The sequence below is a fragment of the Lissotriton vulgaris genome, chromosome 12 (assembly GCF_964263255.1).
Source record: "Lissotriton vulgaris chromosome 12, aLisVul1.2, whole genome shotgun sequence".
Classification (NCBI taxonomy): Eukaryota; Metazoa; Chordata; class Amphibia; order Caudata; family Salamandridae; genus Lissotriton; species Lissotriton vulgaris.
This window is the reverse complement of record NC_141700.1, coordinates 364,493,318-364,521,063: the sequence shown is the minus strand read 5'-3', so window position 1 is coordinate 364,521,063 and position 27,746 is coordinate 364,493,318. Positions and strand designations below refer to the sequence as shown.

Sequence of the window (27,746 nt, the reverse complement as noted above, 5' to 3'; positions counted from 1 at the left end):
ACCCTTAGACCCCTTAGTGACCTGAAAAACATAGAACAGTCAGCCTTTTTGGGGACCTCATCCATCAGCCTAGTCTCCATGTTCTGTTGGTTAAAGCACTACTGCTCATCAGTTTCCGCCCTCCACCATTCAGTCATGTATCTAATTTGGGAGACTTGGTAGTACTGCAAGTGAGATACTCCTAAGCCCATCCTTCGTGTATCACATGCAGGCCTTTCTAGAGTGTCTCGGTCTCCATCCTACCAGATATAAGCAAGGCTAGCTGCCTATAGCCGTGCAACAGCTTCCATTCTCAGACATAGTTGGCAGATCCTGGAAGATTTAGAGAATCCACCATAATAGTCATTTTCATTGCAGTTGTTCTTCCTACCTGAGAGAAAGACCTAGTTATCGCTGGCTGCCTTGAGACATCAGAGCAGCAATTCAAAATGGAATGTGAGCTGAATGCCAGATACTTGATGCCCGCCGACCAGAACCGCTTGCAGGTCAGAACAGCGCTGATAATAGCTAATATATGCGGCGGCGGCCCAGAGACCTAATGCGTGCGTCTCACTCCATGAGTAGCGAGACCACGCCCCTCATCTTCAGTTTTTTGACTGAAAGTGATATATTTGATATTTTCTCAGAAAATTCGACAGTTCTGATACCTAGAGGCATATTATACATTTTTTGGGGGGGGTTTCCAATTTTTTTCCAGTCAGAATGCCTGCTTTATTTTGGAAATGACCTTCCTGTGGTAAGAAAATGGCACTGTCAGACCCACACTCTGTATGTATTGTGTGCCTTCCAACTTCACACAATCCTGACCACTGTTACCATTGCCAGAAGTTTTCCAAAAGGACTCTGGTGATAGAGAACGCATCACGCTTCATGCCCAGCTGGAGAAGGACAGAAGCCATCATGGAGGTGACCACCTCCCTTGAGTCCAGGAAGAAGGTGACCGATTGTTCGACGTCGAGATCCCCGTCGAAGAGGCTGAGGTACTCTTCAGCGTCGAGGGACAAGCCATCGTCTCGACGTCGAGACTCTCCGTCGCATGCCAGTAAGTCGGCGTCAAGGCACAGCACTTCGAGCTTGAAGGCTGTGGGTCCAGAGAAACCTCATAAAGCTCCGTCGACGTTGAGGCATTCTATGCCACCTGCGAGGCATCGAGAAACACGCCGGCGAAGACCATGCCGCGAGTGGACATGTCGACGTCGAGAGCGTTGTCGAGGTCACAACATTCGACGTCGAGAAGGTTGACGTCAGCACGACTTCATGGGAGGTCGAAGTCTCCCCATCGCCGTCAAGGTCCCCACATCGCTGTAGGCGATCGACGTCGAGACCAGCGTCGAGGACAGGACGGTGTTCCTACAGCAAATCGCCGGACAGATCGATGGCGAAGGTGACGCAGACCTCCTCGACGTCAAGGCGTTCGACGGGAAGGACACAATTGCAGAGGCCACTGAGGCGGCCCAGCTCAAATCAACATTGAGATCTCAAGAGACCCTGATAGAGGGGCTCCTGCAAGGCTTCCAAGTCGCCTCCCAGAAGACCAAGGTTGCCTTCAACACGCCGATCGCGGTCAAGGGGTCGTCACAGCTCGCACCACGAACCTCGACACAAGAGAAGGCGCAGAAGATCATCCAACTGGTCTTCTTCCACAAGGTCTAATGTTTGGGACTTTTCGCCCACCTTTTCATCGACCCCACCTTCAAGGGTGTCTCCCATCGGGAATTTCTCCGCGGTACTTGGTAGAGGAGCAAAGAAGCTGAATATCAGTTGGCACACTCCTGTGATCCCTACGTCAATTATTTTTGAGACATTGCACCATCGTACAGCTCCCAGACCGCTGCTGCATCTGGTGCCAGGTTTTTTAGAACCAGCTATGGCCACTTTCCTCACCCCTGCCACAGTGGGGTCAGTTCCGTCGAGGATCGCAAAGAAGTACAAGGCTCCAGCAGAAGATCCTTTGTTTCTTAGGTCTGATCCCCCAGCGGACTCAGTCATTGTGGCAGCCGCCATGAAAACACACTCCGCATCCTTGTCAGCTTCAGTTCCTCCAGAAAAGGACAGTAAGCAAATGGACTCTTATGGCAGAAAGATGTGCAATACTTCTGCATCATCTATGAAGATTGCAAGTGCCTCAGACCTTCTCGGGCGATAGGACTGATCTCTTTGGGACTCTCTGGCTAGGTTTACCGACAAGCTCCCCAAAGAAGATCGGCAGGACTTCCATGAGATCCTGCAGGAGGGTGGATTAGTAGCCAACCAGGTCATCAACGCGGCGGCAGGCGCCTCAGATCTCGCCGCGCATGGCTACTCACATGGCATCTGTTTGCAGCGCTCAGCGTGGTTGCACCTCACAGGTCTTAAGCCGGACGCTCAGAAGAAGATCCTTAACCTTCCGTTTAACTGTTCGTCCTTATTCGGTTCTCATGCTGATGAGGCGATGACAAAGATGAAGCCCGAGCTGGATACTATCAAAGCAGTTGGACTGGAAAAGCGGAAAGAATTTCGCAAACGCTTCCGTCAGAACGACAAACGTCCCTTCCAACAGAGGTTCAAACCCCTCAATGGTCCTCCCAGAACCAGCAGAGGTCCCAATTCCAGCAGAAGCGTCCTATCAGAGGAAAGGGGAACAACAAACACCAGCAGTCCTCCTCCAAGCAGCCTCCGAAACAGTGAGGCATTGCTTCCTCCGCACCCGTTCGCCACTCTGGTAGGAGGGAGTATCGTTTTTTACCTGGAAGAGTGGGAAACCATAACAAGAGACAGATGGTTGCTGAATATTGTTGAGCATGGTTACTTGCTTAGGTTCAAGTTCCCCCCCGCAAGTTGCCCTAAAATTGAAGTGCCTTCCTCAACAACACAATCTTCTGTTACGAAGCGAAGAGTATACCCTCTTCTCCTAGAAGCCCATAGAAGAGGTCCCACCTCACCAGCAAAACCAGGGGGTATACACACGATACTTCCTGGTCCAAAAACGAGGAGTAGCCAAAGAGTACAGACCTATCCTCGACCTGCGCCTGCTGAACAGGTTTATCAGGAAAGAGACATTTTGAATGCTAACCCTGCACCAAATTTTCCCACATCTTCACCAGGGAGACTGGATGTGTGCCATTGGCCTGGAAGACGCCTACTTTCACATTCCTGTTTCAGTGAAACATTGCAAATTCCTCAGGTTCCAGGTATCTCGTCAGCACTATCAGTACTGAGTACTTCCGTTCGGGCTCAAATCCGCCCCCCGGACATTCTCCAAGTGCATGGCAGTGGTGGCTGCCTTCCTCCGCAAGCAGAAGATCTTCGTCTATCCCTACCTAGACTAAAAAGTTCCACACCTTCACTACTCCTGAGCCATCTCTCTTACTTTCTTAATCTGCTGCACTCCCTGGGGTTGCAAGTCAACTACAAGAAGTCAATCCTCAACCCCACTCAGCAGATACATTATCTGGGTGCATCCCTGGACTCCGCAAGGGCAAGCGTGTGACCTTCGGAGGAAAAGTTGTCATCAATGCTGATCAAGTGCCGCGCTCTTCTCAGCTCTACATATCCCACGGCAAGGGAGGTGTCATCACTGCTGGTATCGATAGCCTCATGCATATTAATTGTGGCCAATGCTAAACTTCACATGCGGCCTCTACAACAGTCCCTCGAAGATCAATGGACACAGAGGTCAGGCCGTTGGGAACATCATGTCTCTCTTCCTCAGGCTGCCAGGGATTTCATCAAATGGTGGATGAAACGTTCACACCTTCTGCAAGGGGTCCCTTACAGCATGTCCCTCCTACCCAGACAGTGGTTACAGATGCCTCATTGCAAGGTTGGGGAGCTCTCATGGGCCAGCTTCAGGTACAAGGTCTCTGGTCCGAGACAGAGAGAAGTTATCACATCAACTTTTTGGAGCTAAGGGCAGTCCATCTGGCTCTTAAGTCTCTGTACCTGTTCCTTCAGTCCAGCTCCATTCATATTCAGACAGACAACACAACAACAATGTACTATCTGAACAAGCAGGGAGGAACCTGGTCACGGGTCCTGTCTCTGAAGGCCCAGACCATATGGAAGTGGCTTCTGGCAAGGAGTCTCACGATCGTAGCCGTTCACCTTCCTGGAACCTTGAACGTGCAGTCAGATGTTCGCAGCAAAGACTTCGTAGAAGCACACAACTGGGTGCTAAATGACGAAGTCGCTCAGGACGTCTTTCGGCTATGGGGAGTGCCAGACATTAACCTGTTTGCAGACGCAGTAAATACAAACTGGCCCGTCTTTGCGTCCAGATTCCCTCATCAAGTATCACGGGGGAATGCACTTTTGATCAGCTGGTCGCAGACATTGCTGTATGCTTTTCCGCCACTCCCTCTGATCCCGGCGGTCATACAGAATTTTTACAGGACCAACACCAGAATGATCCTGATAGCACCAGAGTGGCCGCGCCAGTGGTGGTATCCGGACCTCCTGCAGCTGTCCGAAGCTCCACACCGGAGGCTGCCCTGCCGCCCAGACTTGCTGACCAAGAACGAGGGGAGAGTATTTCATCCCAACCTCTCGTCCCTGCGATTGATTGCTTGGCTCCTGAAGTCATCCAGTATGTACACCTAGACCTTTTATACCAACTGTATGAACATTCTCAAGGAAGCAAAGGGACCCTCCACCAGAAAGTCTTATGCTTTCAAGTGGAAGAGATTCTACCTGTGGTGTAAGGACAACGCTTTTGATCCGACCAAGGGTCAGGAGCAAGTGATCCTTCCCTTCCTGTTATACTTGGTGAAGTCAGGCCTGCAATATCCTTCCATCAGGGTCCACTTGACTGCTATTACAGCTTACAGAAAGTCTCCTACCCAAACTTCATTCTTTCAAATGCCAGTGGTCAAGTACTTTCTAGAGGGACTCAGGAAGGTTTATCCACCAGTGAGATTCCCTTCTCCACCTTGGGAACTTAATATTGTTCTTACTAAACTGATGGGTGCTCCTTTCGAGCCTATTCATAAGATGTCTTTGCAGCATTTGACCTGGAAGGCTGCTTTTTTAGTAGCCATCACTTCCGCCTGCAGGGTGAGTGAGATTCAGGCGTTGTGCTGCAAGGAACCGTACACTGTGTTTCATGCCAATAGGGTGGTGCTACGTACACATCCGAGCTTCCTTCCTAAGGTGGTCTCGGATTTTCATATCAATTAAGTTATTACTCTGCCCACCTTCGTTCCTTATCCATCTACTCCCCCTGAGAGATCATTACACTCTTTAGATCTCTGGAGAGTATACTGAAGTTTTACCTGGTCAAAACTCACACACTTAGGAAATCTGACCTGCTCTTTATCAACTACGGTTCCACGAACACCGGTCTAGCTGCATCTAAAAGATCTATTTCTCGATGGATCGTCTATTGTATAGCTTTATCCCACTAGTTAGCTAACAAGTCCTTACAGGGCAGACCTAAAGCACACTCTACCAGAGGGAAAGCTTCTACCACAGCTCTCCTTCGCAACGTTCCTATGTCTGAAATCGGCAAGGCAGCCACATGGCGCCCAGTGCATACCTTCACACGCCATTACTGTCTGGATTCGGATGCTCAAGACGATGCCATAGTTGGGCAGGCTTCTTTAAGGAATTTGTTTGCATGATTGCAATTTGAATATGATGTTTTTTCATGTTCTGTTACTCTGTTGCTCGTCCACGAGACTTTGGGTATGGGCTTGCTACTCTATTCATAGATTATGACTATTGATGAGTATCCCCTGGATGAGAAGGATTAGTTACTTACCTGTAATCCTAGTTCTCATCCAGGGTATACTCATCAAAGTCATAAGCGACCCTCCCTCCTCCCCGGACAAGCATTATTGGAGTTGTTTTATGTTAATTCCATGTCTACTCAGGTGTCTGTACATAATACACCGTCAAAAAGAACTGACCTAACTGTCACCTGTGCTGCATCATGGGAGCAGAGGGTCTCCTGCAGGTCTTAAAGGCACGGTACCCTAACTCTTGAAAGCCTTAAAGGCAAGGTGTCAGTTTTTTCTTTGTTTCATTGCTCTGCTATGCAGCCTACAGGCAACTGCCTGCAATTACAAGCTTTTCTTAAGGTAATAAAGCATTGTTGTATGACATTTTCTCAGTGCTTCCTCTTTTCATTATGGGTTAGGAGGGTATTTTTCTTGCAATGCAAATCTATGTAATTTCTGCATTTTTGCCGTGTTGGAAACATTGTAGGCTGTGTGTATTTGTTGTCACATATGTATGTATGTATGTATGTATATATATATATATATGTATGTGTGTGTATTTTCTATATGCTCCAGGATCCCGCAAATGGGCGGGATTATTCATAGATTATGACTTTGATGAGTATACCCCTGGATGAGAAATAGGATTACAGGTAAGTAATTAATCCATCCGCACCTCATCTGTCTCTGGTGCTTTGAGTGTGGCCACGATGCTTGTCACGCCATGCACCCCAAAGCCTTGAGGGAGCGATCCCTCAAACTCCTTGCTGCTCGAAGAGTGACACATCAATGTCCTCAATCTAGGTCGAGAGGAAGGTCCCGGGATCTGCTGCAAAGTCCAAGATCTTTGTCACAGTCGTCCCACTCCAGGAGCGCTGAAGTTTAGCCAGAAGATTAACTGAATGTACAAATCCTAAATAACAGTGTAATATTCCTAGTCGGAGAGTTACCTGAAACTACCCTGTTATTGTTTAACACCCCATCTTCGTGCTATAACGTATTTACTGTCTAAAGCCTTTGGAGCTGTTTGGCCTGGAGGAATGCGCATGCAGGTTGCAGATGTATTTAAAATGTTTGACTATTTGCACTATATGTCTCATGCGTTTTACAGCAATGTTTTATTTGTTTTATGTGCTTTTGTGGCCCAGTGCCGAAATAACGATTTTCTGAACTAACACTATTGAATCTATTAGTGGAGAGTCGTTGAGGTGTAAAGAGCTTCGATCGTGCCTCCCGCCCTCCCTCCGCCATTGTGAGGTAATTTCCACCGGACCGCAGTCCGAAACAATCTTGCGGAGTTGATCAACCTCTTCTACTGAATGTTCTAGTTTATTGTGTAACAAGACCAGATAAATTCCGTCATACATATAGTGTACTGTGGAGTAGTGAAAGTACCTACACAGGTATCTTATAGCCCTAATACTTTTCAGAATTAGCATGTATAGAAAAGACTCATTATCAGGAATTATTGTTCATTTTTCTTAAGACCCTCACCCACTCTATTAGTGGCATGCTTCGTTATCTGGTCTCATCCTGATTCCTATAAACCAGGAAGGTCTTGATCATGTTCCAGGGAGCACTTTGGGATAGTATCTGACAGAGTCTTATTATATAAAAACTACCTTAGGAACACCACCCCCTTTTCATTTATTATTGGTTTCCTTGGTATGGTTAAAAACATATTCTTTCTGGGGTTCTTATGGTACCTTATTTTCCCCTCACTCTACTCTATATTTTCAACATGTTTCTGCCCTAGTATGAACTGTCACTAAGGATCCTGGGCTCTCGCCAGGGCAGGTCTTACCTCATTTGGAGTTGTTATAAACAACTAGTTGTCCTCTTAATGCCAGTCAACTCACTGTCATTAGACATTACAGTACGTAAAAACATGCAGGCAGCATACTTGCCACAATGCAGGAGCACATATTGGTGCCTATAAACGGAGTGTGGGAGTGCGGGCCGGATAAATAGACGAGGAGGGTGTATATAGTGTGCCAGTTGGGGATGTTTATTGACAGTCTTTGATATGACAGTCTTAGTTATAGAACTAGTGAGGTTCAAGGATTCCTCCGTATACTCGATTCTTGGCTCTCTCTCTGGGGAGACGTCGTCTTCCGTGAACTCCTCGTCAGTCTGGTCTTCTCCTTGGTTAGGGCTTCTTCCACAGAGGCTCATGAGAGTGAAAGAAAGAAGGAGCCATCAGTCCTTTCTATAATCACATGCCCATATACTAGGGCTAACCCGTCACCGTACACCGTTGTAATTCAAGCTGCTAGTAGATGAATGAGATATTCGTGGGGAAAGGGGTTTTTACTGTGGCTAAGGAAACGGGTGGTAGGGGTAGTGGCAGACTTTACACTGGGACCAGGTCGGTATATATACAAGATGGAGATCATGCTTAACCCGTTAACCGCGGCGGTAATTCTGCCGCGGTGCGGGCGTTTTCGTGCACGGGTGGGGAGCCGTCGGCCAATGGCCGACGGCAGCACTGGGGAGGTAGTGCTGCCGTTGGCCATTGGCCGACGCCAGCAGGGAAGGGGTTAAATGGTGGGTAATGCAGTGGGTCGTGCAAACCGGGGAAAAAAACAACCACTCATGCCAGTGCTGTCCCCTTTGCCTCTTAACCACCCCCTCCATAATCACCCCTCTCCCTCCCCTTGCAGACCCAAGAGACTCACCTGCTCTGCCGCAACTCTCCAGAGTTGCGGCCGCTCTCCAGCCTCCTCCTGTGGAATCCACCAATCCTCACACCATGTCTCATCTTCTTCTCCGTCTTGTTCTTTGTTTCCTCTGGGTTCCTCGATTTCCTTCAGCTCTGTGTCTTCTCGTTCCTCCGTCTCTTCCGGCGTCTTCCTCTTCACTCCGGCTTCTTCGCGCCTGCTGGTAGCTGAATGGTTCCTTTTCTCCTCCCCGTGTAATCCCTTCCTGGGTAACTCCCTCCTCCTCCACTGACGTCACGCGGAACCGATTCCTGTATGGGCAGAATACGGAGGGGTGTGTTTATCCTCCTGGAGATCGGTATCGCGGTCCTAGTTCCTGAAGGTAAGCGACTTTCCTCGCAAAGTACGAGCCAGGGACGTGTCCTGTTCGGTGTCCCCTCACACGGAGTAAGAATAAGAAAGAATTATCAAAATATAAAGGTCAAAGTCATTATCAATATATGGTTGATGTGAGCAGATGTCTCTGGGGTACAGAGCCCTGCATGGTATGTGCAACTTGACAAATAAAATCTGTTTAAAAAAAATATATATATACATATGAGAAGCAATATTTTCATTTATACAATAAATCAACCGATTTATCAATTCAGTGTGAAATAGAATACACTAGAAAGGCCAAATGAGCCTATAAACGTGTGTGCCTAGTATAGAGGGCCTTCTCTAATGCTGTCACATGTGTTTTCCTACTGCTGTATGCAGTGTTATATTTAGCCTAAACTTAATGATAATGCTATAGCCTGATTTTCTGTTTCTTTGTTGTTATAACACTGTTTTTATTATAGCTTATACATTTTCAACATGCTGCACAACATTCGCAGTGCTCTACAACACATATTAAAAACGTTAACAAAGCCAATAGCTCTATCTAAACACTTATAACGCCCCAAAGGCGAGACCTATTGGCTATGCCATTGCTTTTTTTTAAATTATCTTTATTGGCATTTTGTAAATAGCAAAACCATGGTACATTACAATTGGATTCGATGGTGCATACATAATGTTATGAGATAATATACATTAATTGTACAGCCAATATTCTCACTTATTATTCCATTTTTGACACCCAAGTGCGGACTACTCCCAAGTATAAGACTGACTTGTTCATGAAGATCTAAATATCAGTGAGCAGGGGCAAGAATTAGCATTGTCATAATATTGTCAAGTGTCTAGTGCTTGAAGGCATCCATAAATTTAAAACACAGTAATTTTTTTCGGTATTCACCGATCAAAGAATCGACAGGGGAACTTCACAGGATGAAGCGTCTGGAACTTGGCTTCTCCCCGGTGTGGAGCTCGCAACAGGCCGATTTATATGCAGAATAAGATCCATTACTATTTCTTGAGGATTCAAACACATTCAGCTTTCGGATTCCACCATAGATTACCACCAATTCAAGCTTGTTTCCAGAAACACTAACTCCTCAAGGGTGAAAAAGTAAAGTGGTGAGGTGCAGGGAGCTGTCTGGCCAGATGCAACAGGACCAGCGGCAGGCAGGCAGGTAAAGTTAGCGACCCAACCTGTCTAGAGCGAGACCGTGCAAACCCCCTGCAAGTCTCAGTATTATCCAAAGCGGTTATCACTGGGGAAACCTCTCCTGGTGCTTTTAACACTCCAAGGGCTCCTCTCAAACATCAGGGAGCCAAGAGAAGTCTAAATTGAATGTGGTTTTTCTGCCACCTCAGCAGCCTCCTCAGGAATGTCATGTCTCCACGCGCCTCCACATGAGCACCATGTACAGGTCTGGGTAAGTTGGGAGCAGGGAGGAGTCAGATCGGTCCACAATCCATGAACAGAAAGAGTCGCTTTATCGCTTTATTTAAGGGCCTCATGAAGTTGAGGAGGAGGGAGAGTTGTTTACTTTGTGATTTTAATTTGTACTCTTGGCAGATGCTCACAAACCTGAACCATTTAATGTTTGTGCGGTCAAATGTATGGTTGTCTTTGGCTATTATTGAATTTGCTAGTAGAGTATCAGCTTCTACTCCTTGCTCCCATTATGAGGTTAGTTGTTTGTAGACAATGGACCGCTTGGACAATGTTTTAATTTGCATTATGTCAGTATTAAGAGTTCTTTCACCCAAATCAAATAGCATTTTGATAAAATGCTCTCACTCTAGGCTATTGTCAAGTAAGGAAGTGACTGCGGTTCCGTTGTTTCACGATACCAGAAACATCTGTGCAATGTATTTGGGTATGTACTTATCTGGGATTCCCTTCCCTACATTTTATATGGGTTCCGTTGCCCAATTAATCCCTTCAGGCCATTGAACTTCAATGGCCGAAAGTTGCCATCAAGGAATTCTATAACTTTGCTCTACTTTTATGCCCAAATGGTTCACATGTTGAATATGATTTATTTTGCCTGAATACTTGATACGGTTTTAAATATTGAAGAGTGTATAAGTACAGAAGGCTTCATTACACTAGAGAACACAATCGGAAAAGGAAAAGAAGAGTGGTTGCACACAAAACATGCTAACAGAATAAAAAGATTTTGGGTCTCCCCTAAGGCAAGTGGAAATTCCTAACTGTAATGTCCGCTTATTCCAAACCTGCATCCTAGTAATCAGAGTGATCTCTTCTCACTTACACTTCTCAGTTCCCATTTAAACCTTGGGAGTTCCAACAGCAGCATATTTTCTGAGTAAAGGCTAACACACAAAGAATAAGTTAGGCACTGAGAGAACAGGTTCATAAAAGTCTCTGTGAATTAGACAAAGACTTTTCAATCAGAGTTGTTATTCCACAGTCAACCAATGGCAATCTCTACATGCACCGTATTACTTTCTTTTTTAACCATTTTATGTTGGCCACATACGGCTAATTTGCACTGTGCAACATTACAACGAGCACTCATTATAAACTTATTAAGAATAATGTATTATGCTTTCAGTCTCAAATAAAACCCTGCGTTCAGCCTGCTTAACAAGATATCGGAATGGGAGCAGCAACAGAATTCCTTCTGAAAGCATGTACCCCCAAACCCCTCCCCCCCCCCCTCCCCCACCACCACCACCACCACCCTTCTACGAGCTCGGCTTGCTTTGTTCCAATCTCTCCTTTTCTAGTGATAGGCAAGAAGTTCTGCCGTATTCTGTATCCACTGCAATGTTGCCATTGCATACGCTTTTAGACCTACATAGGGACTATAGCAATATTCCACCCTGAACATAATACAGGTCACTGTGATAGGGGCATGGAGTTCAAATAGAAGAAATGGTAAGGTTCCTCTAAGTAGGTTCAGCACTTCAAAACCGGTGCTGCATATGATATTGACTGCACAGCTATGGTAAGTTCATGTTTAAGTATGACAGCCGAGCACTTTAGTGTTAGAGTATGGTAAAATGTCCAGTATTAGCAAGCCTAAAGGTGCAAACCTGGCACTCCTTGATCTTGTCCAAGATCAAAATCTCAGCTTTATTGCCAGTCAGTTTTAAAAATCAATGCCTCATCCTCTGTGGTATAGGTGCACGGAAGTTGCAGAGGTTAAGCATGGAGATCAAAGCTTGTTGTCCAAGCAGATGATCTAAATATCCTCATCATAAGATAGTGTTTTGCACCAAAATGCATGTGGAGCATACATCATTAAAGACCATTGTAGATGAGGAGAATCCCTTTGAAACTACCAGGAAGTCATAACTATCGACTCCAACCTTCAGATGTGAATAGTTCACTTTTTTTTAATGAAGTGGAGATGTCCGAAAGGATAAGTGTTATATATTACTCTCATCCATGATCATTCTCAACAACTCTGCAGCCCATCCCTTTAGCTGTTTCCATCCCTCTTCTGTGGCAAAAGCCAGGGTGCCATGAGTCACATGCACAAACCTCGCTGAAATAAGTAGATGACTGCTTTGTGTCCATTTTTTTCCAATACTTTGGCCAGAGCAGGGAAAGTGTGAATATATAATAATTTGCTTCATCACAGGGTTCCATTGTATTTTTTTCCTTTTCCTTTTTAATAAAGGAGACATCAGAGCAGCAATTAAGGACCAATCCTACTGTCAGCAATTTGTAGAATAGAACCACAGTTTTGTCAGGAATATAAAAAGTGTTTCCAGATAGCTGCTGGATCACCTGAGGAACAAGATTTAAAGTTGCACAGAAGGCTGGCCAATAAGGACATGTCTACCCAAGGGTGTTGTGAGGAAGTCATTCAGAAGAATTCTAGGCAGAGCTGTGCTTAGTCCCTTAATTTCTTCACAAAAGGCTTGTGATGGCTGGAGCACAGGGCCTTGGGATAGATTTCTGAGGTGCATTCTGTGCATTAGCTATACTTGTACTAAATGGGCAAAATGTTTCCTTCACCATTCCCTCCTTCCCATCCTTATCTGAGCTTTATGTCCATCTAAATCCTTACTCATGTATGCTCTCTGTCTGTAGTGCTCCATTGTTCTTGTTAAGGGATTCCACAATTCAGGAGTGCTCTGTAACCATCAGGGAATAGGATGACATCATATTCCCTGATGGTTATGGAGCACTTCTATTATCTTCCAATTATTTTGATCTACTATCTATTTCAGGTCACTGTCTGTAGGTTTGCAAACTAAAGAGTGTCAGTTCTCTTAGAACCAACTTCTCATCAAGTTAATTCCACAGCTGAATTAGGGGTAGAATGTTTCCTATCCACATTCCTTGAGAACGTGTGATTGATGGAAAACTGCACCAAAATGTGTTTTGTCCAGTATATCTCAATATCAGAAGACAAATCATGCAGTACAAGGACAGGATCTAGTGTGTGATCATCTACATGCATACCACAGTAAATCGATTGCTTAAACCCAACGAGTCAGACATTTCAGGAAGTTCCGGGACTTGCTATTAGAGGGATCGTCAACATGAAGATTAAAATCCCCTACTTTCAGAGTCTGCTTGTAGTGGATGGAAATTTGGAAGCTAATCTCCGTGTTGGTATTAAGAGGTTCTTCTGATGGACTTCGAATGCAATGTTCAACTACAAAAGTGTATAAGGCTCCTGGGGAAATGTACATTGACAAACCATCAAGTCAGGTCAGAGAAAACTCAACTTTGTAAATTGCTTGCATACAATACGTTCCCTGAAGATCAAGGCAACCCAACCTCCATTTCCTGTCTCCCTCTTACTGCAAATACACCTGTAGCAATCTAGAGCATCATTGCTGTGGTCAGCATGTGATCCACCCCCCAGCCAGTTATCTGCTACAGTTAGAATACCCCACTTGAAGTCAGAGACCTTCAATTAAAGCTTGACTGGGGATTGATAGTCAAGTAGATGGCATACTAATAAAGAGTTTCCACTTGCAGGTGGTTTTGTGTACATACCATTACTGATTGCAACTGATGTATTAAGATCCTGAAGTGCATTCACCTTGAACAATATGTAATATGGCAACCTATTGTCCCTAATATGTGTCAATCCAAATGATGAAACACTTGCCTTAATACCATTTGGTGGAGTCAGAGAGGTCTTAAAACTCTCCAAAATGTTGCCAACGTTAAAGTCTGGAATGCACACATTGTTTCATTGTTCCCAATTTTCTACCCAAAAAAATTGTTGCATTTAAGTGAGACACATAAACGTCAGGTCACTTTAGGTAATGGTCTATTTTCTTGTGAAAACATTTAAGAAGATCACTTCTTAGGAATCAAGCATGTTTTCTTATAGTGGGAAAAAATGTTGAAGGTGGTTTTTCGAGGAAGTGATTCATAATCCATATCCAACTAAATTGAATTTTTATTTGATCACCTTATGAGGTACAGTCATCTCATTGTACAACTCGTGCTTTTCATTTCATTGGAAATTATGCCTCACAAAAAATGTAGGTATTTGATTGACTGCCTTTTATGGTTTGTTTCCCTGTTATTGTGTTTTAAGAAGTGTATTGTATGTTGATAAAATCGTTACTTTAATTGATCTTCTGCACAGAAAATCTCACAAGAAAATTGCCATTCTGAAACAACATGTAGAAGATGCAATGGAAAAAGAAATTGCAGCCCATCAGTATTTGGCTAATCTTATTCACCTAGCAGAAAACATAACAATGGAACGGGACCAGTTAGTACACACGGTAAGCTCTTGATTACATCACTTCGACCACAATGCGCCTAATCACTTTAATTCAATTTTCGATCTACTGGCATATATACAGCATCCAGCAACTTTACATGGTAGTGTAAAAAACACTTGATATATTAAAGTGAGAACAGCAAAATCCCAAGCCATGCAAATGTTAGTTAGGAAAATCGTCTTTAGCGTGTTACTGAAGTACTTGGTACTTAGACACAGCAGGACTTTGACGAGTTATTCTTAGTGGCAGTCACAAAGTTACTTTCATGGTGATAAACTAGCCTGGCCAAACTGTATTAGTGTAAAGATCATTAAGCAGTTACAGGAGTAGCCATATACTAGGGCAGCGGTTCTTAACCTCATGTATTTTGTGGAACCCTAGTGAACGACCACAGAAGGCTGAGGACCCGCTACTAAGTAATTTCTGTGGTTGGAACCTCAAAACAATAGACGGAAACAAGTGAACATCAAACAAATAAATACAGTATGAAATATTTGAATCTGAAAGAAACACTTTAGTGTTAGATTCCTTACCTTAGAATATCCCCAGGCGTCAGGCTGGATCCGGAAAGTTTTCGACAGCAGTACCCAGGGCATCGGTAGGCGTCGTCTGTGGCTCTGCGTCCGTCGTTGGCGTCGTGATCGCTGGAAGGACATCGTCGGAGTACTTAGACGCTGCCCTGGCACGCTGACGTCCGTTCTTCTTTTTGGCGCACCAGCATGCGCAGATCCTGGAAGAGCAGTACTCTAGTCAATTTTTGACTAACTTTTTTGATCTCTTTTCGAGTCGATTTCGACTCGCGGTGCCGTTAGGGATACCTGGTTTTAAACCTTGTGACGCCTGTCACCGCTTGATGTCGGTGACCGACCCCCACCGTCTGTGCCTTTACTACCTTGGGGCCGGCCATGATGATAAGTAGTGCCCCGACTGCCGGGCCTTGACCTCGAAGGTTAGACGGGCGCGGTCCCATAAGCTGCTCGAGCTTCGGCAGTCGGCTCCACGCCGCTCGAGGTCCTGGTCAAGGAGGAAGTCTAGGTACCGGTCGCGGAGCCGCAGTCATCGCCGCTCGTCGAGTCAACACCACTCGTCGGGCTCCAAGTCCTCCGGTAAGTCGAGGCATTCGAAAAAGAAGTCAAAGAGGCGTCATCGCTCTTCCCACTCCCCCCGACACTTGTGCGACGCGGCCGGGGGTTCGAGCGACACCGCTTGCGCGGCTCCGCGTCCAGCTCCATACCCGCCTGTCCCTGGGCTGCACGCAACGCCGGAGGAAATAAGTGCTTTCCTCGTGGCCATGAGAACTCACTTCCCTCCGTCGGAACCTGCTGAGGCGCTTTCGGGCCCCGCGGTTATGACTGGGAGCCCTAGCGGGCCGGCGCCGTCGTCGACTTTGTTCCCGACGCCGCAGGGCCCCACAGGATCCAGGCCTGGATCCGGGTCATCGCCAGTCGACCTCACAACTCCTCCGCTGGCGCCGACCCCGAGGGTGTCGCTCCCGGTGCCGTCTTCAGACGACACCGTCCCCGGTTTCAGCTCCGGTGCGGGTTCCACGCTGGAGCGGCGCCGCTCGAAGCCGTCTCCGACACCGATGGGTGAACAATTCACCTACGACCCGGCTCCATAATTTTTGCCTGGTTTGCAGGACATGGATGACGAGGAGGACTGGGAGGGGTCTGAGGACCCTCTGGCACAGCAGTGCCAGTTAAGCCAGGACTGTGCAGATGAGCTGGGGGAGGCCACTGGTCTAGACACTTCGCCTGACACTGGATTCATCTCTCCTCCCTCCGTGAATTCAGAGGAGGGGAGTACTTAAAGTGTGGTGTTGAACAGGGCAGCCAAGGCCTTGGCTCTTGAGCTCCCTGTCACGGCCGTGGGGACTAAACTCCTCACTGAGGTGCTCAAACCGCAGGCAAGCTCCTCGGAGCCTCTACTGCCGTTTAATGAAGCCCTCACCGACGTTCTGATGGGCACCTGGTCCAAGCCCTCTAGAGGCCTCCCTGTGGATCGGAACGTTCCGGGCGACCCCTGCTGTCTGTCCGTTCACCCCACTCCGAGAGCCTGGTGATTCAGGCCTCTACGTCCCAGACCGCATTCCTGACCGCTCCTCCGGATCGGGAATCCAAAAGGTATGATCAGTTTGGGAAGACACTGTTCTCCTCTCTGAGTTTGGGGCTGCAGTCTGTCAACACCGCCTGCCTTTTGGGCTGTTACACCCACTCTCTGTGGGATACGGTTGCGGAGGAGGCCCGTACACGGCTCGCCCAAGCCCTGGCGGAGGGGCGGGATGCAGCACGGTACTCGATTAGATGTGAACATGACACCACGGACTCGCTGGGTCGAGCGATTTCCACAACGGTGGCGATTCTCTTGCCATGCCTGGCTGCGGTCTGTCAACTTCTCTGGGGATGTCCAGGCCACGCTCATAGACATGCCCTGCGATCGCCATCGCCTCTTTGGCGACAAGGCAGATAGTGCGCTAGAGCGTTTTAAGGACTCCAGGGCTACGGCCAAGTCCTTGGGCCTGGGCCAGCGCCAGCAAACTTCTGCTTTTGCCCGTGTTGTGGCCAAGGAAGGGATGCCCCCACACGTCCAGCCAGCCATAGGCTGCAGTACCAGTCTCAACGCGGTCGCGGACATGGTTACCGCTGTGGCGGTGCCGGGGGACAACGGCATGGTCAGTCCACATCCGCCCTCGCAGCATCTGCCTCTAAGCCTTCCTAGTCCGGCATTTCAGGCCCATTCGACGCCAGTGGGGGGTTCGCCATCACCTTCTCCACTGGCATTTCATCACGTCGGACAGATGGGTGCAAATAGTCCATAGGGGCTACTCCTTCCCCTTCGAGGCGTCACCTCCAGCCATGCCACCGCAATACCACCGCATGTCGGGGGATCACTTGCAACTTCTGCAAGAGGAAGTTACAGCCCTCTTGGCCAAGGGGGCCGTCGAGCGCATTGCTGGGCCAGAAGTAGGGTGTGGTTGTTATTCCCACTACTTTCTGGTTCCCAAGAAGGGCAAAGGAGGCCTACGCCCTATCTTGGACCTCCGGAACGTCAGCGGCTTCTTCCGGAAGGAGAAGTTCAAGATGCTGACATTGGCTCAGGTCTTAGCTGCCCTGGGGACTGGATGGTGACGTTGGACTTGCAGAACGCTTATTTCCACATCCTCGTCCTGCCGGCCCACCGGTGCTACCTGCGGTTCACGGTAGGCCACGAGCACTTTCAGTTTACCGTGCTCCCCTTTGACCTTACCAACGCCCATCGGGTGTTCACAAAAGTGATGGCTGTGGTCGAAGCTCATCTGCGCAGATCAGGCGTTCCAGTCTTCCCCTATCTCGACGACTGGTTGTTGAAGGCGGGCTCGCCCCTGACAGTCGTCTCCCACCTCCAGACTACGGCCGATCTCCTGCACCTGCTGGGGTTCTCCATCAACTTGCCGAAGTCACACCTGTGCCCCTCTAAGAAGCTCCTCTTCATCGGAGCGGTTCTGGACTCGGTGCAGTTTCGGGTTTATCCCCCCGAGCAGCGGGTTCGGGATATTCAGGCTCTGATTCCGTTCTTTCAGCCTTTATCCCGGGTCTCAGTCAGGTTGACGCTGTGACTCCTGGGGCTTATGGCCTCCTGCATCCTACTGATGCATAACGCCAGGTGGCGAATGCGGGCTCTGCAGTGGGACCTGAAGTTTCAGTGGGCACAGCATCAGGGCAACCTGTCCGACCACAGCCTGATCTCGGAGGGCACTGCGAGTCCGTTGCAGTGGTGGCTCACGAACCGCGATTGGGTCAGCGGCAGAATCCTCTCCCTACCCCACCCAGATAACGTAGTAGTGACTGATGCGTCCCTCCTGGGATGGGGGGGCCACATGGGAGAGGCGGAGATCAGAGGCCTCTGGTCACCGGCAGAGTCCCGGGCCATATCAACCTTCTGGAGCTACGGGTGATTTGACTTGCACTGAAGGCTTTCCTTCCCTCTGTCCTGTGAAGTGTAGTGCAGGTGTTCGCGTACAACACCACCGCCATTGGGTACTGCAACAAACAGGGCGGGGTAGGGTCGTGGACCCTTTGTCAGGAGGCTCTGCGCCTCTGGACATGGCTGGAACACCAGAGCATCACCCTGGTGGTTCAACACCTGGCAGGTTCCCTGAATACCAGGGCGGACGAACTCAGCCGCTGGTGCATAATGGATCACGAATGGCGTCTGAACTCGGATGTGGCGCAAGGTCTCTTACAGCAGTGGGGAGAATCTTGGTTAGATCGATTTGCCACCAAAGAGAACGCGCAATGTCATCAGTCTGCGCATTGGAATTTCCAAGGCGGCACTCGCTCAAAGACGCTTTTCGTCGCGAGTGGTTCTGCAGTCTGTTGTACGCCTTTCCGCCTATACCACTTCTGCCCAGAGTGCTGAAGAAGATCAGGCGAGACCGGGCCCAAGTCATCCTTGTGGCTCCGGACTGGGCACAAAGATACTGGTATCCCGAGCTACTCAGCATGTCAGTCAATCCCCCGATTCGTCTGCCTCTTCAGGAGGACCTTTTGTCGCAGCAGCAGGGGACGGTCCTCCGCCCGAACCTGTCCAGTCTCCACCTACATGCATGGAAATTGAGCGGCGGCAGTTGAGGCCATTTGACTTGCCTCCTGAAGTCTGTGATGTGATTCTGGCAGCCAGGCGTCCCTCCACAAAATCGGTATACGCCTGCAGGTGGAACACATTTGTGGCATGGTGCACAGCAAAGGCTGTGGATCCGCTCCCTGCCCCCCTTTCAGAGGTTCTCCTCTTCCTTCTTTCTCTTGCCCAGCAGGGCTCTGCTCTGGGCACTATCAAAGGCTACCTCTAGGCCATTTCAGCCTTCTTAAGGCTTCCTGATCAGCCTTCTCTTTTCAAGTCCCCTGTTGTAAATAGATTCTTGAAAGGCATCACACACATGTTTCCTTCTGTTCCCTTTGTGATGCCTCAGTGGGACTTGAACCTTGTACTGACTTATCTGATGTGCGCTCCCTTTGAGCCACTTCATAACTGTCCTCTTCATCTTCTGCATTCCTGGTTGCCATCACCTCTGCCCGGAGAGCGAGTGAGCTCCAGGCTCTACCTTCTAAACCTCCTATCTTCTCTGTCCATCCGGACAAGGTTGTTCTGAGGACTCTTCCTTCTTTCCTGCCCAAGGTGGTTACAGCCTTTCATATCGGGCAGTCCATCACCTTACCCACCTTCTTTCCACCTCCGCATCCCTCGAAAGAGGAAGAGAGGCTCCACCGTCTGGACCCAAAACGTGCGGTCTCCTTCTATCTAGATCGCACACACCAGTTCCGGGTGGACGACCAGCTCTTTGTTGGTTACGTGGGAGCTAAGAAGGGACGGGCGGTGCACAAGCGGACCATCTCTCTGTGGGTTGTCTTGTGTATCAAGGTTTGCTACTCATTGGTGAAAAAGGCGCCTCCTGTTGGGCTCGGGCCACTGCGGCTACTACTGCCCTGGGTCGGGGAGTCCCCTTGCAGGACATCTGTCAGGCAGCTACGTGGGCCTCGCTGCACATGTTTGCTAAGCACTACTGCCTGGACAGCCAAGTCCGGAGAGATGGCTTTTTCGGCCGTTCCGTTCTCCAGGACTTTCTGTTGTGATCTTGGTTCGCAGACCCACCACCGGGGTTGGTATTGCTGGGGTATCTATTCTAAGGTAAGGAATCTAACACTATTGTGTTTCTTGGTAACCATATATCTGTAAGAAGTGTTAGATTCCTTACCGCCCCACCCATCCTCCCCGTTCTGCGAACCGATATCTAGGGTTAAGGACATCCTTTTCAGGGCCCTAGTTTCATGGCACCAGTGTCGTTTCTATCATGGCTCTGTGTTCCTGGCGCGGAAAGCTATGTACAGAACTGATGATAGCGCTCAGGGCGCGGCGTCTAAGTACTCTGACATCATTCTGGCGATCACGACGACGGATGCGGAGCCGCACACGACGCCTACCGACGCGCAGGAGTACTGCTGACGAAAACTTTCCGGATTCCGGATCCAGCCTGACGCCTGGGGATATTCTAAGGTAAGGAATCTAACACTAACTAATGTTTCTTACAGATATAGCGTTACCGAAGGTAAGTAACTTGTGCTTTAATTCACAAACAAAACAATATGCAAAAATCAAAATTTCAATCCGAAGCTGAACTGTTTAAAAACTGCAATTTTATTTCTAAAAGGTGAAGAGATATGCTGTTTGCTAGCTAATCATGTTGTCTTTTTTGCTCCAACGCGTGCTCTCTTTCTGTGGGCATATACCAACACTTTAATTTAGGCCACTTTCCATCTTGTTTCTGTAGTTGCGCTGCTCACAAGATTCCACCTAAGGATACCAACTTGATTTTTGGCATCCATTTAGATATTCCTTCACTTTACATAATTTAACAAATTTAAATTTTGCTTTTTATGTATATTTACTTTATTAATCTTCCCTTGTTTAATGATCTATAGCCGCTGACCTCCTGAGTAGATATCACGGACCCGCAGGGGTCCACTGACCACAGGTTAAGAAACCCTGATACAGGGCACTAGAGTGGTGCTGGACCCGAAGTAGGATATTTAGGAACATGTAGCATCTCGGTATGCAATCTCATGTTGCCTTCAATCATGGACCTCTAAAGTCCTTCGTCTAAATTGCATCTTAGAACCGTATTTGACACTTGTAAGGTCTGGGGTTAATCTGTCTTCCACACGTAAATATTTGTATTGTTTTGTATAATTATGTAGTGTTTCATGCACCTTAAGAGGCTACAAAATATTTAATTCACATTGGGTACCCGAGTGTCTTTTAGAAGTGCATGGTTGGTAGGGTGTGGCATGTAGTTTGACCTGTGTGGAAGGTTTTGGTTGTGGTGAGCGAGGCTGAGATATGGTCTAATCGTGGTGCTGCAAATTCTACATAAGCATGGGTTGATTCAAAATTCAGAATTTGCTTGATTGCATGTTTATACCAACATTGCCCCTTCAGATACCTTCTATTTGAGTTTACCTATCTCCTATGTATGCGCTGAAAATCCAGGCATCAATTTATTATAAACCTTAAATCAAGCTAAGAAAGGAAGCAAGCCTTCCTCTGATTGCCCAGTTCAATGTAACACCAACCTGGTTGCTAAAGAGGTAGTTACTGACATTATAATACCTCTGTAGGAGGGAGTGGCTCCTTGCGGCCTTAAAATAGCGACCATCTGCACTTGGTTAACTAATACCATGCTGGAGCCAAACTATCAAATTAGTTATCAAATATTTTTTTCTCTCTCCACCAATGCCAAATCAAAAACTTCACAATCATTTCAAAATTAGAAATCTCCTACATCCACTCCAATCATATTTTAGGCTACCTCATGGCATTGACCGATTTTACCAACCCTTGGGATTATATTTTTGAATGGACTGGCGTAAATATCTTGTGTGCTAATTATCATAACCCACAATGTATTGCTGTGTAGATTCACACCTTTCGAGAAGCTACGTGGTTCAACTCAACAGTAGTTCGCTTCTTTTCTATCCCCATCATAAATAGTTAATTGGAATTTAGAACATAATTTTGTTGTCATGGTTTGAGGAATGTGGGGTCCTGCAAGCCTCTCCATTGTTGTCAGTGCTCAGTAACATCTGCATTAAACTGCTAATGCATAAAAGAGCCACCATTTTCACTTACAATTATTTGCCTCAGAACCTCAGGATGAGTTCCATAAAGTAAGATACCCTGTACAGCCTTTCATGTCTTTGCCACCCTTGTGTGGTATAAATGTTAATCTTTTATGCCAAAGTAAAGCCTTGGGTTATTCAGGATGATCTATCTTTCACTGGCCAAATCGATTGGCCAGGCCATGAAAAATATGTTTCTTCTAACATAGAAAACAAAGGTACATAATCCTCTGTCTTCCAAATGAGAAACCTCCTATTTTAATAGAGTTTCACAAAATTCTTGGCTTATCTATTATCCTTATTAAGGAACTTAATAGAGGAAATGGGAAAGGCTCAAATGCCAGCATTCATGTGTTAAATGGATTGACAGAGTTAATAATATTGGTAAAAACGTATTGTTTAGCACCAAGTAGCAAGCAGAAGTTCGTTTGAAATGCTCCTCACGTTGGGAGAATCTCTGGCACAGCCTAGAGAATGCATCCACTACCATATCCCAAGACTAATATTATGTTTATCTGATGAAATCCTTTTACTAGTTTAAAAAACTCATTTCAGCATGCAAGTCACAATTCTACCCAATTCAAATATGTTGTTTGGAGCGAGAGTGTGCATTTCTTCCTACAGCTATTTTAAAAATCAAGTTCATTCTCTATGCCTTTGTTATTGTCCTTGGCTGAACAAGAAAATAAAATCTTGTTCGGTACTAATGCTTGCATGATCTTGGTTATAGGATACAAAGTTTACCTGAAGCTCTTTGGGTAAAGCGCCCTCTCTCCTGTGTGGATGTATCTTTAAAAGAGAGAATTAGGGTAAAAGATTGAGCTCTGGTCTTAGATGTTGGTAGAACAAAAAAATTCCCCAGCCTGCTCCCTCCTCCCGCTATGATTTTGATATTGTAAAGTGGTCTGGCCCTTCGGCAGTTTCTTCTAGAGGATATCTTCGTCTCTCCCTCACCTGGCGTCCTCATCTTGAGACTCTCCTCAATGTCAAAGACCCCGGCCACTGCTTTGGCATCAGTGACATTGACCAATAGAGTGAACGCCTTGGCGACAGTAACTGCAGGCTAAATTAATCTGTAATTGACTACCACAGCTTATATTGAAAATACGTCTGCCTTATCTGCAATAGCCTTACCTACAATGTGTTTAGTCCAGTGCTTAATTTGAGCAGGTGTCTTCAGGTACTCCGCACCGGCACTTAATCAACTCTGGCAATTTCCATGAGCATGAGTTCTGGACACATTAATTTATGGGAGATTAAGTGATTTGCCCAGAATCACAGGATGTTAAGCCAATGCTGAGACTCAAACCTGGTTGCCCACCTCTGAACTCGGCAATTCTGGCCCTTACACCACATCCTCTCCTCTTCTTCATGGTCCTAGTTGGTTCTGTTATAGGCAGTGCGAACAGGAGAAATTTGCTGGTGCATACTGCCTCCTGAGAGAGCCCCAGCACTTATGTTTTTTTTACAAATTAACCACTGGTTTAGTCTACAAAAAATTACCTGATGACAACCATCATTTTTAGTGCCTCATTAACAAAGCTTTAAAAGAAAGTCGTAGGTCTTCACTGGTCTCCTAAGATACACTCATGGAGATTAACTTTAAGGATGAGGAAGACCCGTAGAGGAGAGGAAGAATATTCTACACTTGTGCCCAGAGATATGCTGGGTGGTTCAAATATTGCCCCTGTTAAAGAGCATTATATTCATACAACCAGCATATAAAGCAGGCATATTACATAATGCAGTGCATAATAGAAGCTTGTGACCAGGCAAAAGAGTCCCTTAGGGTTTTTAATCAAAAATCTGTTTACAAAACACCAACAGAACTGACATCCTCACGTCACAGTTGGTGTGCATTAACCTGACTGAGACAGAACTTGCTGCATCCTTCACCTCACAGAACATTTCACAAGCTGCATTGTCTGAGGAATATGTTTAAACATTTCACATAGGTTGTGCTCTGACTCTTGGGCCCTGGAAAAGTAGGTTATTTACTGGTCACCCCTCTGGTTTTCCACATTTCAGACTCTTGCCTTGTTTTAGAAATGGTGGCAATCGTTGAGGAGATTATTAACACATCTATTCTAGGGGTCAGGATCCAGAAACTTGGTGAGACCTTTTTTGAAAGAAGTAAACTTTGACACAGTCCATGTGGGAAACAGTTGGCTTATTTACCAGCACTTCTCTTTTTTTTTTTACTAAGATCTTGAAATTGATAGCTACTTAGCTACTTTCAGGTATGCAGTGAGAAAAACAGTGTAGATCCCAACTAAACCAGCTTCAGAGCCAGAACAGGTAGAGAGTTGGCGGGGTGCTTATCGTCTTGGACAATCTGAAAACGTAGTTGTATTGCGGTGGTGTTGGGGCACTGATCTAATTATACCTGTTAGCTTCCTTTAACTCAGCTACTACCCCCACCTTATCAAACTGCTGAAGGCAAGTGGGTTCACCACGCTGTGCTCAACAATTGTTTCCTTATTTTCTGGCGAGAGGTCTCAACCCATTTTACAATACCTTAGCAAACTTTAGCAAGCTATGGTCAGGGAATTCTATCAGGGAGTCCCACATCGGTACCACACCCGTTTCTTCATATATAATATACTTTCAACACTAGGCTAAATTTAAAGATAAACAAGATGCCTTGTAAACTGGAACCCATATCCTTGGGTATATTCTCCATAAAGGGTTGGATATCTGATAGCTACCTGAAGTTAAATCCATTCAAAACTGAAGCACTGCTTAGAACAACCAATTCACTCCTGCGGGTTCAAAGCTTGAAGACCCTTATTATGGGTGAAAGACAGAGGAATGCAGGTATGTGGATAACTGTGAACAAGAGGAGAGCAATACAAGACTACTTTGTACTGTTTTTATAATAAACGATATTGAAGCTGTATAAATATAAGAATGTTCTTTAACTTCTTATAATCAATGGTAATCCCTATTGAAGTGATGGAAAAGTAATTAAACAAGTGAAAAGCCTATAAATGTATTTGGGGAATTATATTCAGTTACTGCCCAATTTAGTTTTTATAAGAATAGTCAACCCCCGCCAAACATGTGGTTTTCTTCTATGTACTCACCCTCTTGGTACCCGAGTGTATCCTTTGTGGATTCTCACATTAATCAAACACTGAAATATATATTCCTTAAACCCAATCTCTCTTTTCTAACTGCTATCTATTGGTGTCTGTCATTTTTTTGATCAAGTTGGTAAAAAATATGTGATTATTGTGGACAAAAAACACCAGTTATTTTTTTTTCTAAAAAAGGCCTGTTACCCCAAGCTAGACATCATGTAATGTGTACAGGCAGCAAATGCCTTTATCCAGGCAAGCATAGATACAACATGTAAATAGTTCATTTGGATGTTTCCAAATATTTACTAGAGCGCGTTTAAAGCTTCCATGCTCTGATCTAACTTGGCTTGAGTAACTTTCATCACGTTACTCCTACCTTAGCACAGCTGCATTAGATTCCAGTCTTGAAACAAGTATTCAATTTCAAATAATGTTATTGCAGTTTTCAAAAAATTTAGTTATCATAAACGCGAAGGAGAAATAAAAGTGTGTCTAGATGGTTGCAGTTATGTGAGTAATACATGATGCAGAGTGCAGGCACGTTTAAGAACCTCTAGTAATAGATGATCTATGTCATTTAAGTCTCCCCCCAGGAACAACACCCAAATCCCATATGATATTATTTTAAGCCAGGCATTTTCTATGTAGAAGTGAGCGCTCCATAGTCTCCAGATCTTTGTGTCGATAACAAGGCAGCCACTACCTTTCTAACTGTTTGCAATAAACCAATTATATTTTTTGATATTCTTGCTGCAAATGAGAGTAGCTTTGAAAGTGTTGATATGAGGCAATGTTTAGATATGCTATAGGTGTGCTATGAGGGCATGGTGTAGTTATCTCTATAGCTGACTTTTGTACATCTGATAATTTTGCCGTGTCTGTAAAGAAGACCCTTACGTTTTGACATACATTATTACCCAGCTTAGAAATTCCAGTCCCATCTGAACCCTCGAAGCCTTCCAGGCTTGAGATCTGGTCAAGTTATATTTCTAATCAGAAACAATTGTTTTGTGAGCCAACCATACCATGCTGTTGACTTTTTGCTTCTTGCCACATACCGAACACAGTTTGTGTGTCCTGAAGAAAGTTAGTCAGGATTGCCTTTCCAAAAAGAAAGTAAAAGTGGCTTGTGCCTGCCAGACTTGCAATTCCAGGTAGACACCTGTGTCCAGGCTTGCACCGGAACAGCAATCATGTATATCAATAAAATGGGAAGCCCCGTACTACAGAGTAATATAAGCCACGTCCTGTCATGTCTCTTACATTGGATCGGAGAAAGGAGACAATTTGGGCTCAGGCACTTCTATGGAAATCTTTAGGAACCCTGAAGGTGTAGTTCTTGAGCTGATATAGAAGTCTTCAAGTGTGATGTTTAAGGGATTCCAACACTGGAGGCATGTGTCTGAAAGAGACACGTTAGTGATAGATTCCTTACCATAGAATTTCCCCAGGCGTCAGACTGGATCCGGAAAAAGTTTTGCTAGCAGTACCCCTGCGCGACAGTAGGTGGCGACGTGCGACACTGCGTCCGTCGCTGGCGTCGTATGCGCTGAGATGACGTCACGGAGACTACTTAGGCGCCACCCATGCGCGCTGACGTAAGTTCTATACACGCCAGTAAGCGCAGATCCGGTTAGAGTACGCACCCTAGTCACTTTTTGACTATTTTTGGGGGGACTTTTGTCTCCTGTTGGTCTTCTCTGGTGCGTAGGGATACCAGGTTTTAAGTCCTGTGGGGCCTGCCGTCGCAACATGTCGGTGGCGGACCCCGCAACGTTTGTCTCTACTGCCTGGAGCGCCACCACGACTCCCGGTCCTGTCTGGACTGTCGGGCCATGGCCCCGAAGGCCTTGAGGGAGCGGCGCCGGATGTTCCCTGAAGTTCGGCACTCGTCCAAGCGCCGCTCGCAGTCCAGGGGCCGCTCTCGTGAACGCTCGCAAGGCCATCATCACTGCTCCTCAGGCTCCAAGTCTTCACCCTCAGATTCGGGTAAGCGACGACATAAAAAGTAGTCGAAGAAGCATTGTCACTCTCCGATCTCCCCCTGTTGGTCCTCGGATGCGGACGAGGGGGACCGAGGTTCCGCCCCACGGCTCCTTCGGAGCCTGGTAGTCCCGCCCCCTACCCTCCTTACCTGGGTCCATTGGCGACTCTCGCATAGGTGCAAGAGTTTCTTGCTGCCATGGACGGCATGTTTAAGTCTCGGGCTCCTGCCGGTGCGCTTTTGGCCCCATGGTCCTGTGTCAGGATCCTGCTGGGCCGTAGCTACCACCGACGGCCCCGGCGCCGCAGGATCCTGCGCCGTCTGCTCCGGCACAAAGAGGTCCTGTGCTGCCGGCTCCGGCCACAGCCCCGCCCTTAGCTCCGACTGTGGCACCGCAGTGGATTCCGTTGGTTCCGCCTCTGCTCCGGTTCCCGGACGGTTTTGTCCCCCGCCTGGGATCCGAATTGGGACATGGCGCCGGTTCGGCCCCTACCGGTGCTGTTCTCAACGCCCTGTATTCCTCCCCCTGCCCCTGCCCCGCCGCCGCGGTTTGTACGGCATCA

At 46.8% G+C, this 27,746-nt stretch overlaps 1 protein-coding gene across 2 annotated transcripts in view; it reads left to right on the top strand.

The window, feature by feature from the left end:
• The window catches only part of CEP89 (centrosomal protein 89), a 1,308,678-nt gene that overhangs the window by 929,842 nt on the left and 351,090 nt on the right, over positions 1–27,746 (top strand). For both annotated transcript variants that reach the window (XM_086945134.1, XM_086945133.1), the window contains exon 16: positions 14,323–14,464. In XM_086945134.1, coding sequence (XP_086801260.1) covers positions 14,323–14,464 — 142 coding nt within the window. The remainder of the gene's footprint in view (positions 1–14,322; positions 14,465–27,746) is intronic.